The sequence below is a fragment of the Lissotriton vulgaris genome, chromosome 9, assembly GCF_964263255.1.
Source record: "Lissotriton vulgaris chromosome 9, aLisVul1.2, whole genome shotgun sequence".
NCBI lineage: Eukaryota > Metazoa > Chordata > Amphibia > Caudata > Salamandridae > Lissotriton > Lissotriton vulgaris.
The window spans coordinates 156,947,124-156,960,910 of record NC_141697.1 but is presented as its reverse complement, the minus strand read 5'-3'; the positions used below and the strand labels follow the sequence as shown (position 1 = coordinate 156,960,910).

At 45.4% G+C, this 13,787-nt stretch overlaps 1 protein-coding gene across 2 annotated transcripts in view; it reads right to left on the bottom strand.

Annotated features, from left to right (window-relative positions):
• Positions 1 to 13,787, bottom strand: part of FANCM (FA complementation group M) — an 861,212-nt gene that overhangs the window by 332,306 nt on the left and 515,119 nt on the right. For both annotated transcript variants that reach the window (XM_086937264.1, XM_086937265.1), the window contains one exon: positions 6,301 to 6,514. In XM_086937264.1, the coding sequence (XP_086793390.1) occupies positions 6,301 to 6,514 (214 nt within the window). The remainder of the gene's footprint in view (positions 1 to 6,300; positions 6,515 to 13,787) is intronic.

Below are 13,787 nucleotides of genomic sequence, written 5' to 3'. Positions count from 1 at the left end.
CTTGTGTGGAGATTGAACAGTGACAGTCGACAGCTTTTGAACATCCGCCCAAAGTTTGCAATGTTATTCTGGCAGCCAGACTTCCCCTCCACCAAATCGGTATACGCCTGCTGTTGGGGCAAGTTTGTGGCATGGTGCGCAGAGAAACAAGTTGACCCTCTTTCTTTCTGCTGCCCTTTCACGGGTTCTCCTGCTTTTCTTTACCTTGCCCAGCAGGGCTCTGGTCTGGGCACTATTAAGGGATACCTTTCTGCTATCTCAGATTTTCTGTGAATGCTTGACCAAACTTCCCTCTTCCAGTTCCCTATTGCACATAGATTGAACCCCACCTTATCCTTCCAAGAAAGAGGAGCAACTTCATCGTCTGGACCCAAATAGAGTGTTGCTGTTCTACTTTGACCGCACATTAGAGTTCCGGGTAGATGACGAACTCTTCGTACTGCATGTTGGAGCAAAGAAAGGACGGGCCATACAGAAGAGGACCATTACACAATGGATCTTGCTCTGTAACAAAATCTGCTACGCATTGGCTAAGGAGCAACCTACTGAGGGTTTGCATGCTCACTCCACCAGAGCTAAAGCTGCAACCACTGCGTTAGCACATAAAGTTCCAGTCCTTGGGCATCTGCCAGATAACGTTCATAAACACCACTGCCTGGATAAGTCAGGTCTGTAGGGATGGGCATCTTGCCCTTTTGGTTCTGCAGGGCTTCCTCGTGTATAACTGGTCCACAGACCACCTCTGGAGAGGTATTGCGTTGGGTATATATTCTAAGGTAAGGAATCCATGGCAAGAAGCCTCTATCAGAAGAGCAAGCTTCTTACCTTCATGAATGCCTTATCTGGTAGAGACTATCTAACTGCAGATTCATTATCAACCCCCCATCCTTCCTGCTCTGCAAACGGATTTCAAGGGACAGGGCTTTCCCTTTTCAGGAACCTAGTATTCCACACCAAGTCAGTGTCCTTTGTTGCTATGCCCTTCTGGCATGGAAAGTCGTGAAAAGTAACTGACATCAGCGCACTGTGGTGGCACCTATATAGGCACCGCAAACACCACTTCCGGCGAGGACGATACCGACGATGCCACAAGGAGCCAAACAACACCACATACAGGCGCACAGGGCTACTGCTCAAGAAACATCTCAGGATCCAGTCTGACACCTAAGGATAATTCTAAGGCAAGGAATCTGCGGCTAGGTAGAGTCTCTACCAGAGAAAGTGTTACCGAAGGTAAGTAACTTGTTCTTCTGCAGCAATACTCAGACTTTGTATGTACATACATAAATACCGATCTTGCTGGTTACAATGTATCTCTATAAAAGAGATTAAGTTCAAAGGCTACTTGGTCAACTGATGTGCATGGCATTCAATAGGAGCCCATGTTTATGGGTGCTACTTTTGATACTGAAATGGTTAAAAAAAATATTAATGTTCCCTTTATTCTTCTTCAAATAAAGACTTGTAATAGTATTGCTTATTTCAGCTGTTCATGCTCGCATCGCCAGCATTGCTCTCAAAGTAAAACCTGAGCTTGTCCCAGGTTACCAATGAAACAAATGAAACCTGGTACATTTAAGGAGCTTTAGTATGCCTTTGCAATGCCCCTGTGATCAGGCTATTACGAGTTTAGACATAGCAAATATAAAAGTCTTTAGCCACTCCGTCACAACTCAGCCGGTCATGGGGATATTTTACATTAGGAGAGTATAGACATTACACTGAACAGCTGGAACGGACAGGTGAAAGAAATGCTAGAGCTATAGACATCAAGATAGCAGACAAAGTAGCAGAAGTAGGGAAGAGAGAATGCGTGAGGATGGGAAGAACAGAATACCACTTGTGTAGGACTGCAGCAGAAGGATTGAGAGATTTTGCAGAAACAGGGGTCAAAAATAATGTTGGTCATTTTATTCTGGAATCTCAGTGACAAGGAACAAAAAGAAATGAAAATGTGTCAGAAGGACAGACAATGTAAAGAAATATTAAAAGGAAAAGGGATTTAACAAAAGGTGGAAAAGAGGAGGGTGCTGAAGAGCTTGGAAAACACCAAAGTGGAGGGCAAGTAAGACCAATATCCAGCTATGAGACCGAAAGTAAATCAATCAAGAGCAGAGGAGAATTTAGCAACGGAGTACTGTGTCCATAACAGTACGGAGATCAGCAGTGCCAAAGAAGCAAAAAAAGAGCTGTAGGAGATAGTTTTAATCTACACCGACTAACTGCTTTTTGGTGTGTTTATTTTGCAGTACTGATTCTACTGTTATTGTTTAATTCTGCAGAAATACTATCTCTTTCTTATGAAAAAGCAATACCCCAAGAACGTAAGCTTTCTTTTTTGTGGAGAGATTGATGGAGTGAGCATCTATATTATAAGGAATAAAGTACCCTTTGCCATAAATTAAAAGGATATTGAAAATCATCTTGGATTTCAATGACCTTAGAAACGAAACCCGGGCTTCGACTTCTTTCCTGTGACTTGCAATATCTTTATAAAGTACAGCTGGGGACACTCTATCCTCTATATATATATATCTGAAACAAAATGCTGTGAAGGAAGCCTACATGAACTGGGAAAAGTGGGAAATTCAGATCCAGACAGACATATGAAGAGTTGCTGATGGACAACCTGTTTCAGAATTTGAGATAGAATAGGAAGATAGAGAATAGGACCACAGGAGCTTGAACAGAAGGATGAAAATACATTTAATAGAGGGAGATGGAAGTATAGCATCCCTGAACGAATTATCAGTAAAGATCACGTTTAAGAAACTGGAAATCAGATTCTGTAACCGTTTAAAATATAGAAAATGAGAGACAGATGGGACGCGAAATAGAAATGAAGGAGCAGGAATGGAGTAAGCAAGATGGGTAGAAAGATGAGCACATTTGTCTGAAGTCGAGTAGGTTACAAAATGAGTGGTTCCGATTGTAGAAAAGCTTTTAAAGCTGGAGGGGAAAGCATTTTATTTCGTTTAAACCTTTAAACGAGGTGCTAATTACGTTTCGAGTTTCTCACAGTAACCCATGGTTTAGATGTGGAAGGTCCCATGGGTGGATTTCGGTCTTGCGCTTAGCTGGCACCTTACTAGTGCTTCGTTAAACTGATTACCTTGCTCTCGGAAAAATATATATAACTGATCTGCCTTTATTCAACCTTTTTTTCTAACACTCCGACATGAGCATCCTGCCCGCCCTTCGGCGACACTGACACTCGGGATGCGCGCGTGACGCCCTGCACCTCGCATCTCGAGCAGACCACAGAGGGGTTAATTGGCTGCAAAGCACTCCCGAGCCTCCCGCCGTGAAATCAGATTGTCAATTACTGGAAAGGGAGCAATCATTCCTTTCAAAACCTCGCTGTCTGTCAAATCGATTCAGACAAAAAATGACAGCCAGGTAATTTGGTAAGAAACACAAGGCTCTGGCGCGAGGCGTTGGTACAGTTGCTAAGTGAGGCGACGTTGAGGATAAAGGGCATTTAAGTAAAGGGGAAGGAATGACCGTCAGAATGCCGTAGATATCAGACTAGGGGGGACAGTTGGCCACAAATCTCGAAGGGAGACGCCCATTACAACGCCGTATTTACCACGTAGATAAGTAGTTTTACATTACCTAGCCACGCCTTTACCAAGCAGGTATTTTTTTTTAATAACAATTATGTTATTTAAAAAAACAAAAAGTCCAGGTGCGAGGTCAAGGGGTAAGGGAAATGTTATGGTTTAGGAGTAGGTAGTGGTCAAGGAAGATAGGGGTAATTTTAGGCTTTAGGAGTGAGTAGTAGTAAAGGGATGTCAGGAGTAAATTAAAATCAAGGCTGTTTGGGGAGGTGGGGTAAAAATAACTGGGTCCACCCGAGTGAGCCAGAGACCATCCTAAAAAGATAAGGCAACGTGAGCCGGAAGGCTTCAATATGCGCACGGTCAGTTTATGGAATCAAAAATTCCACATTCATCTTTTTTAATGCAGCGTTGGCTTAGACCATGATGAAGACCTTGGCATCGGGACCCTATCAAGACTCTGAATGGTCTCAAAAGCGAGGACCATTTCCAAATGGAAGAAGAGCATTTTTCGTTACTATGATGGTTTTTGGGAGTAGATCCTTCAGATTGTTCCGTGAGTGGCCTTAGTTGAAGGAGAAGAGGAATGTTTCTTGATGGTAATAGGATGCTTAATTAACATGATTCGATGGCTCTGAGGTCATGTTCGGATTTCAGACACCACATGTGGGCGTTGTGTGACTTTAACAAGGACATCTTATAGCAAATGCAACAAGGCTTAAACCCTGATATCTTACGAGGAGACATTTAAACAAGTTGTGGTTGAAAAGCGGAGGAATTTTGCTAGTAAAGTACAGAGAAGAGATTCAGACTAGTGTCACGAAGGTGCATGAAAAACAGGAACCAATGCCGCTGCGATGGCTGGTGCCTTATCAACTCCAATGTTGTAACATCCGGGGAGGGCGAAGATGCTACTTAGGCAGCCATGAAATCTCAGGGGAGACATTTCACCAAGTTGTGGTTGAAAAGCGGAGGATGCTTTCTGGTAAAGACCAAGAAGAGATCTGGACTAGTAACACTGAGGTGCAGGAAAAACAGGAACCGGTGCTGGTGTACTGGTTGGTGCCTTATAAACTCCAATAATGAAACATCCGAGGAGGGTGGAGGTGGGGCTGAGGCCCTCTGGCACCAGAAACTGGAAAGCTGTTCTGTATCCAGTCTGGTGCCTGGAGGATATTCACAAGGTGAGGATTCTACAGGAAGATGTACCCATAAGAACTTGCTACGGAGATGAAGGAATATGTACTGCTGTGAATCAAATGTTATATATACACTTTCTGTGCAATGAAGATAATCCATTGCAAAAGCCAATAAAAAGTCATTAACAGTGCTTCAGAAAACAAACATTAATTAGACATTTCTGGTAAAACATCTGATTTGTATCACTTACATATTTAAATAACAGCCCTGAAACGGAATACAGCCATCCATAGAGATGAAGATGCCTTTTGGAATGGGTCAATGCTATTTTGCAGTTGTATTAATACAGACTAGGGTGGTAAACATTGTGAAGTATTTTTGCTGCTAATTTGCCAATGCAATCTTAATTTCAAGATTATCTATTATACTAATTATATTGTAAAGAAAAAACATGTATTGATTTTTTGCTGTCTCGAGACGAAAGCCTCTTGCGAACAGTACCAAAAACGTACAGTAGACTTGGAGCAAACCCATTGCTCGGCTTTATTGGCACAATCATTAGTTTCTTCCTATTGAAAGGCTTGCCTTCCTCTTCTTGTATTTGTCCCTTCAGTGGAGCATAGCCTTTTTACTATCCTTTTGATGGGATTACTTATATTCTTCCACTGGTCATATTCAGGGACCAGTTTTTTCCTTTCTTCCAGCACATCCATGATACACGTGTTTTCTAGCTCTCTTTCGAGGGCTGCTAAATTCCCCCAACAAACAACGCCTCCCGTGCACTCAGTGATGCTCCTTCATCCCCCACCCAAGCTTATCCTTTACTTTTTCCACCCAATTCTTAAATCATAGTTTTTTTGGCTGTCCCCCTGTACCCAGTCTCAAAAACCTCTGCTGCTCCTTCGCCCCCACTGCTTACCCTCTACTCCTTCCTCTAGAGAATGTGGCTATGGATCAACCCACTTCACCAACTGGCTAACTTCACTGCGCATAACAGCACATGCCTATTCACAAGAAGCACATCAACAAAAAGTTGTTCTCTCCAGTATTATGGGAAATTGCACTTTGAGATTTTTTTTTTGCCTTTAGCCAATGTTTTTTTCAGGGCCTAGCTGCTTTCCAAACAATAACGTTTTTCAAAAACCATGACAAAACAAGCCTTGACAAAAAAAAAGACTTTGCCAGAGTTTGTTTTTATTTGCTCCTGCTGCCCTGTATCGGAATAACTCATCTTGCTTTTTGCAGAAATGTCCAGCAGACTCACAATGAATTACTGAAATTTTTTATACATGATCCGGTGTATGAGAATATATGAACATAAGAGAATTGGCTTTTCTGCCAGGAATATTCTAAACTTTAATTCCAATCTATATAAAGTGAAGACATCTGAATAAAGTTTTTAAGTGACGCTTGCATACAGAAGGACAGGGTGCCTTGAAGTAAAAACTGTTATTGCAAAAACCAGCCTAACTGTGTTTAATGATGCTGACCTCGCTAGGTCCAGATGAATCAATTCTATTTCAGTGTAACACAGTTATCCATATTAACCTGTTTTAACTGGGTGGCCTCCACTTAAGACCACAGACAAAAGGCATCTTACTTGTCCCATTGAAGAGAGCGGATTTACGGTGCACCGTTGATTGCCTGGCGTTGTCTTTTGTTTCATACGATGCTTGGGTGATGTACATTTTGTGCACCGCTGGGTGTAGGCCTTCTGGAACCATGCGCGGGCTGTGCGGATTGAAATGTAGCATGGAATTTCCTAAGATGGCTTTGTGAATGCTTCTTTTGATGCTCTGGCTTTGATTGTACGTCTGCAGGAGAGAGAATGGAAAAAAGTAGCATGGCTTTAAAATGTCATTCCTGGTAAAGAGGTGCTAAAAGACAGCCCGGTGTCCGGCAGCGACACAACATAGTGTTCACGGCTAACATTTTCAAATTTACTTCAGTCAAATTTAGAAAAAAATTATACTCACCTTGGACGTAGGGAGAAAATTACCCAATGCCTCTGACATAAGAATGGGATTTATTGGCAACAAAAATACCTTGGATTCTTTTGACCTAAAAAGGTTGAAATTGCGGAATCAGTTGTTAATGTTATGCTATCTGGCGGCAGCAATGGTGGCAGAGCAACGGGCAAGTGGGGCAGAGGTGCCCCTTCTCCCCCAGTAATGTGGGTTGAGTCATTTCAAATTTGTGACGTGGAATGTGCAGTGGCTCAACTCTTTTGTGAAGACCTACCTCCGCAGACAAGGGGCACACGTGGTGATGCTGCAGGGGGCACACCTGGAGATGCTGCAGGAGACACATCTGTCAAACCCCGACACTCAAAAGTTACAGAGGAAAAGGAGGGGACAGTTGTTCTCAGCCGTTTATTGAATCAATGCAAGGCGGTGGTGATTTGAATGGCTCCACGTGTCCTGTTCCAAGTACCTGGCTATACAGCAGATATAGAAAGGAGGTATGTGGTGGTGCACGGCACACTGGATGGTGTTGAGGTAAGTCAATCAATCAATCAATCATCGAATTTATATAGCGCACTACTTACCCAGAGGGTCTCAAGGCGCTGGGGGTGGGATCTGCTACTGCTCGAACAACCAGGTCTTGAGTTGCTTCCTGAAGGCGAGGTGGTCCTGGGTCAGGCGGAGGTGGGTGGGGAGGGAGTTCCATGTCTTGGCGGCGAGGTAGGAGAAGGACCGTCCCCCTGTGGTGGCTCTACGGATGCGGGGGACGGCGGTGAGGGCGTGGCTGGTCGAACGAAGCTGGCGTTTGGGAGCGTAGAAGTTGAGGCGGTTGTTGAGGTATCCTGGGCCTTGGTTGTGTAGGGCTTTGTGTGCGTGGGTGAGGAGACGGAAGGTGATTCTCTGTTGACCGGGAGCCAGTGCAGGTCTCTCAGGTGTCCGGAGATGTGGTTGCGACGGGGGTTGTCCAGGATGAGTCGTGCGGAGGCGTTCTGGATTCGCTGGAGTCTCTTCTGGAGTTTGGCGGTGGTTCCGGCGTAGAGGGTGTTGCCGTAGCCCCGACGGCTGGTGACGAGGGCCTGGGTGACCGTCTTCCTGGTCTCGGTGGGGATCCACCTGAAGATCTTACGTAGCATGCGCAGGATGTTGAAGCACGACGAGGAGGCGGCGTTGACTTGTCTGGTCATGGAGAGGGAGAAGTCCAGGATGAAGCCCAGGTTGCGTGCGTGGTCTGTTGGTTTGGGTGCGCTGCCTAGGGTGGGGGGCCACCAGGAGTCGTCCCAAGCGGCGGGTGAGGATCCCAGGATGAGGACTTCCGTCTTATCTGAGTTCAGTTTCAGGCGGCTGTTCTTCATCCATTCGGCTACCTCTTTCATCCCCTCGTGAAGGTTGGCTCTGGCGGTGGCGGGGTCGTTGGTAAGGGAAAGGATCAGCTGGGTGTCGTCGGCGTAGGAGATGATGTTGAGGTTGTGCTGGCGTGTGATGTCTGCGAGGGGGCTCATGTAGATGTTGAAGAGGGTTGGACTGAGCGAGGAGCCTTGAGGGACGCCGCAGATAACTTCGGTGGCTTCAGATCTGAATGGGGGGAGGCGGACTCTCTGTGTTCTTCCGGCGATGAAGGAGATGATCCACTCCAGGGCCTTCTCCCGGACTCCGACGTTGCTGAGGCGTTGTACTAGGGTACGATGGCAGACAGTGTTGAAGGCCGCGGAGAGGTCGAGGAGGATGAGGGCCGCTGTTTCTCCGTTGTCAAGCAGTGCTCGGATGTCATCGGTGGCTGCGATCAGGGCGGTCTCGGTGCTGTGGTTGGCCTGGAAGCCAGACTGCGAGAGGTCGAGGGATCCGTTCGTCTCAAGGAAGGCGGCCAGCTGCTTGTTGACGGTCTTCTCGATGACTTTTGCAGGAAACTGGAGCAGCGAGATGGGGCGGTAGTTCTTGAGGTCGGTGGGGTCAGCCGATGGCTTCTTGAGTAGAGCGCTGAGTTCGGCGTGCTTCCAGCTCTCCGGGAAGGTAGCGGTGTCGAAGGAGGTGTTGATGATGTCACGCAGGTGGGGTGCGATGATAGCGTCGGCCTTGTTGAAGACGTAGGTGAGGGCAGGGGTCGGTCGGAGTTCCGGAGTGGATGGAGTTCATCGTGCGGACAGTGTCTTCGGTGCTGATCGGAGTCCAGGCGCGGAGGGTGGTGGTGGGGGGCGGTGGTTCGGTCGTGGTGTTCGTCGGTTGAGTGCTGAAGCTGTTGTGTATGTCCGCGATCTTGTTGTGGAAGTAGGAGGCGAGGGAATTGCAGAGGTCTTGCGAAGGGGTGATGTCATTGTGTGGGAATGTATACGGCCGAATGTGCATGATGGCGGATTTTACTTCGATGTGGAGAGACTGCTGTTTCCTTATATTGGTGTGACAATAATATGGGCAGGAGGTTTTAATTGTGTGCTTGATGGTACTTTGGATAGACACCCCCAGAGGCTGCATACTAAGCCCAATATGGTGGACGCTTTGCGGGAAGTGATGGGCCCTTTACACTGTGTTGAAATTTGTCGCGGGATGCAACCTGAAGTCCGGGGGTATACTTGCTACACACCCTCCTGAGACGGTTCTAGTAGACTTGATAGTTTTTTACTTTCAAGGGAAGCCTCTGCGGCTGCAGTGAAGACCCTCTTGTTGGGCCATTGCCTGTCAGACCATGCCCCGCTGCTGCGGGAGTGGGGGGTAGATGGTAGCAGACCGAGGGTTCCATTGAGGTGCCTGCACACGGAGGCTCTCCGGGACACAGTGTTCCAGGAGCTGTTACAGGATACTTCCAACATAACTGGTCATCCACCAATGGCAGCGGAGTGGAGTGGGACGCACTAAAGGTGGGGACCTGAGGAGAATGCCTGTCCAAAGTTGGAGGTACGAAGCAACACCTGAAGAGGGAGCTCACTGAGGCAGAGGGAAAACATGCCGTGTTGCAGCGCAGAGGACAAGAACCGGAGCCACAAAACGAGTCACTAGTACAGGCACAGCGCTCCTTTTGTTTTTCTATCCCACACACAAGCACCAACTTTTACTCACCTCCTACACTTCGGAGCAACTTTTTGTTGAACACTATGAATCTGTCTATGTTTTTCATTTTATGAAAAATGCAACATAAAAGAAATGTTTGTAATTGAAGTACATTTGGGTACCCTCTATTTTTGACCAATTAAGTGAAATGTGCTTATATGTTTGAGGAGTGAATATGACATACTATCATTTGCATGTGTTGCTTGAATCGCATTTTTGATGTACAGTCTTATTAATTACTAAAATAGTCTACAACTCAACTGTACTTAAAAAAATGTGTCTGGGAACATTTGTTGTCTTTGCCGATCGATACCCAGGTCCTTGGACAGTGCACTATGTTACCCCATTTATCATAATGAATGGCTAGAGAGAGCAGGCAACAAATTGGCCCCTTTTAAGGTAACCCCGAATAAAAGACACCTACCATCAGCCCCCGGTACAACGATAGGCTAGGTTACTTAAGAAGGCATGTCGTCGTCAAGAGCGTAAATTGAGAAAGAACAGAGATGAGCAAAAACAAATCTTATACAGAAAAACCATTAAAGAATATAAGCTTGCACTAACTGAAGAAAATCGAACTATTGTACGCACAAAATTGAGAACGCTTTTTCCGCCAACGAAGTTTTCAGGTAGGTGCAGCAGGTCTCTACCTCGCAACCTAGGGAGGAGCCAGAGGGCTTTCAATAGTTTTCTAATTAATTGGCAACCTTCTTTCATTCTAAGATCCTATACATTCATGCAGGTTTTGAGGTTACCCCGAATATGTCCATGTAGTTAAGTGCTACTAGCGGGCCCCAACTGACACACCAAGGGAGATCATCACAAACACTCCCAAGAGACGAAAGTCCTATCGGTCTTTCCTACACTCTTACCCAAGATGGTGGAACAATATCTTCTTAAAACGAACTCAGGATCACCTCTGGAAGCCTGTCCACCAGCAGTTCTTCACTTGGCGGCCAGTGTTATAGCCGATCCACTCTCCAAATTAATAAATAAAGTGATAATTTCCGGATCTTATACTCAGAGTTCAAAGGAGGCTATCATTATGCCCCATCATTAGGCCCCTTCTAACAAAACCTAATCTGGATATCACGGGCTGCAAAAATGTATCACCCAAATTCCCTGCTTCCTGTTCCAACAAAGATTCTGGAGAAGCACCTTAATATCCATTTGATGGAAATCGCAGAACAGCAGCATTGGCTTAGGACTCCCAGTTCGGCTTTAGGGAATATCATGGGACAGAAACTGCATTAATCTCAGCCACTGACTGCATAAAGCGGTGAGTGGATGAAGGAAAGGGTGTGGCACTGATACTCTTGGACCTATCAGCGGCATTTGATACCATCTCTCCTCTGTTGCTATTAGAGCGACTTCAAGGCATGGGTATCTCCCAAGAAGCCCTAGCCCTTCTGGCCTCTTTTCTCAGGGAAAAGATCCCAAAAGGTGAAGGTACATCAATTTTTACTCAGGTCTTCTCCCAGCCTTGTGGAGTGCCACAGGGCATATATTTGAGCCCCACTCTCTTTAATCTCTATGTGGCCCCCCTAGCGACAATAATCCAGACATTCGGAATGAAGGCAGTGTCATATGCTGACGACACTCAAATTATGGTGTCAATTCCCAAGAACTCATGCTTGTTAGCAGGGAATGTCTCAAAATGCATGCCTACAGTGGCAGAGTGGATGTCCTGTAACTTTTTAAAACTTAACCAGTAAAAAAAAAAGAAGTAATGATTTTTGGTTCAGGAGGCCCTAGCTGGAATAGCCACTGTTGGTCGTGCTCTTTAGGAACTTGCCAGAGCAAATCGTACAATAGCAACCTGCATCTGGATTATAAAGATGCTTCAGAAAATCTTTCAGTTTATTCAACAGTCTGCCCATAAGCAGGTTGCTATTGCCCAGGTAATGGTCAGACTGGACTACTGCAACTCATTGTACCTGGACTCTAATAAGAACACGCATCACAGACTCCAGGTCGTACAAAATGAACTTGCCAGACTTCTTCTAGATATCCCCAGGTGTCAGTCAGCCGCCAGAGGATTGGAGGCCCTTCATTGGCTTCCAATCAGAAAAAGCATTATGTTTAAATCTCTTTGCATTGTACACAAGGCTCTTTTTCTTCCTTATCCGACAAGATTACAAGCTATGTTAGTTGGTGTATGCCAGGCAGACACCTTCGCTCACTGCTTCAATTCCGCTCAAGATGCAGAGAACCAAAATAAAGAAATTAGGTGACAGAGCAGTCTCGAAGGCCGCAAGCAGACTCTGGAACACCTTTCCACAAAACCTTAGGGGAATGTCTCAGTTCCTGCCTTTTAGGAAGGCTCTTAAGACCTGGTTTTATCCTCTGCAGACCTTTTTGTATCTGGAGGTCTAGCAGGCATCCTCCAGATGGCTGTCTATAGCACCTTGATGCCTTTTGGTAATTGTTGCACTCTACAAATACTAAATTCAATTAAACCTCTCTTTGCTATGCCACCTTCTTTTTCACTGGACACAGATGCTATCTGGGATATGTAATTTACTACTCTATTTAGCCAATATTGAATTTATATTTCCCATCATCCAGCATCTCCTTTCCTCATAACAGGCTTCTTCTATGTTCTTTTTGCCCTCTGAGATTATGTTTCCACCAGTCTTACCCCCTTTATCAAGTTACGTGTCTGACGGTCAGGGATTTTTGGTCAAAGAATAAGTGCCAGAGCGAAAGTTTAGCTCAGAAGCCCATGGCTAGTGCTACTGAATGTCGGCATGTCAAATGTAACTGTTGCTTTATCTTGATTTCACCTCATTCCAATTTAACGCACCACCACTAATTTCCTGTCCCTTTGTCAAACTCATGTAATTTCCTCCTTTTTCATTTTGTATTGTTTTTTTCCGCCATTCTCTTCCTTTTTCTTTCCCCTGTGTGTTTTTCGATCTTTTGCTCTGGTCTGAAAGGGAAAAACAAGTGTTGCCTCCATAAATGAGCGCTGGTGGGTCCCACCTGCACTAATGGGTTCACATTTAGCATTGATGGTTTTACTCTTTAAGTTCTTCTGGTTATCACTTGGACTGAGGAGAAGAGAGAAGGACCATCCATCTTGCAAGTTTCCGGGCTTTTCCCTGCAGAACAACCCACTTCCCTAACAGTTCTCATCCTCCACCACCTCTCAAATGGGAAGGAAGAGAGAAAGATCACTCTCCTTGCCATTCCCAGAGCCTTTGATTCCGCAACTTAAAGTGAACCTATATTTAAGAAACGTATCAGAGCAGTCACCCTTCCTTAGGTGTTTCCAGGTTTACTGACGGGTAGCACTACTCTTGGGTTCTGCTTCTTCGTTTGCCCTGGTGTGGTGATTGGATCCCTTGAGAGTGTTACTCCTAGAGCCTCCACTCCCACTCTACAGGTTAAATGAAGGCGTCAATGCTTCTTCCGCCGTCTAACTTCATAGGTTAGATCAGTTAAAGGGTGGACTGTGCATCCTGGATAGCCCTAGTTTCCCCTCCATGCCTGGGAACCCCATACTGCGAGTATGGTACATGCTTGAGTAGTGGTAGCAAGTTGGTGGGTTTCCTTTTTAGCTTGTTTACCACATTTGCACAGCAGAAGTCAGCAGTGAATAACAGCAATTTTATGGGTGCAGTCCTGTTCCCTGCTCCAATTCTGTGTGGAGCTGAGGCATGTGACCTAAAGTGGTGTGTGCTACATCTGCACTGTCTTCTTTTAAAAAATGAAATGTGTTTGGCTTAATGTGAGCTGAGGAACACAACCCCACTAGGACCGGACTAACAGACAGGGCATGCTCTTGAATTCCGAACAAACCTATCAGCATTACCCTGGGAGGTATCCGGCTGATGCATTAATGAAAAAGAGAAAGGCTTTAGGGCTTAGAACCAGCACATTGCTCAATGATTCGTGACCATATAAGATCACACCCTGGTAAGTAGAGGTTGATCGGTTTATATGGAAAATGACACTGTAAAAGTTAGTATCTTAATGATTCTTCCACCCATTTCAAAGCTAAACAAACCTTTTCCAAGATGACCTATGGAACCTCATGAGATAAAAGTTTTGGGCAAATAACGAATGTTCTTTCCTGGAA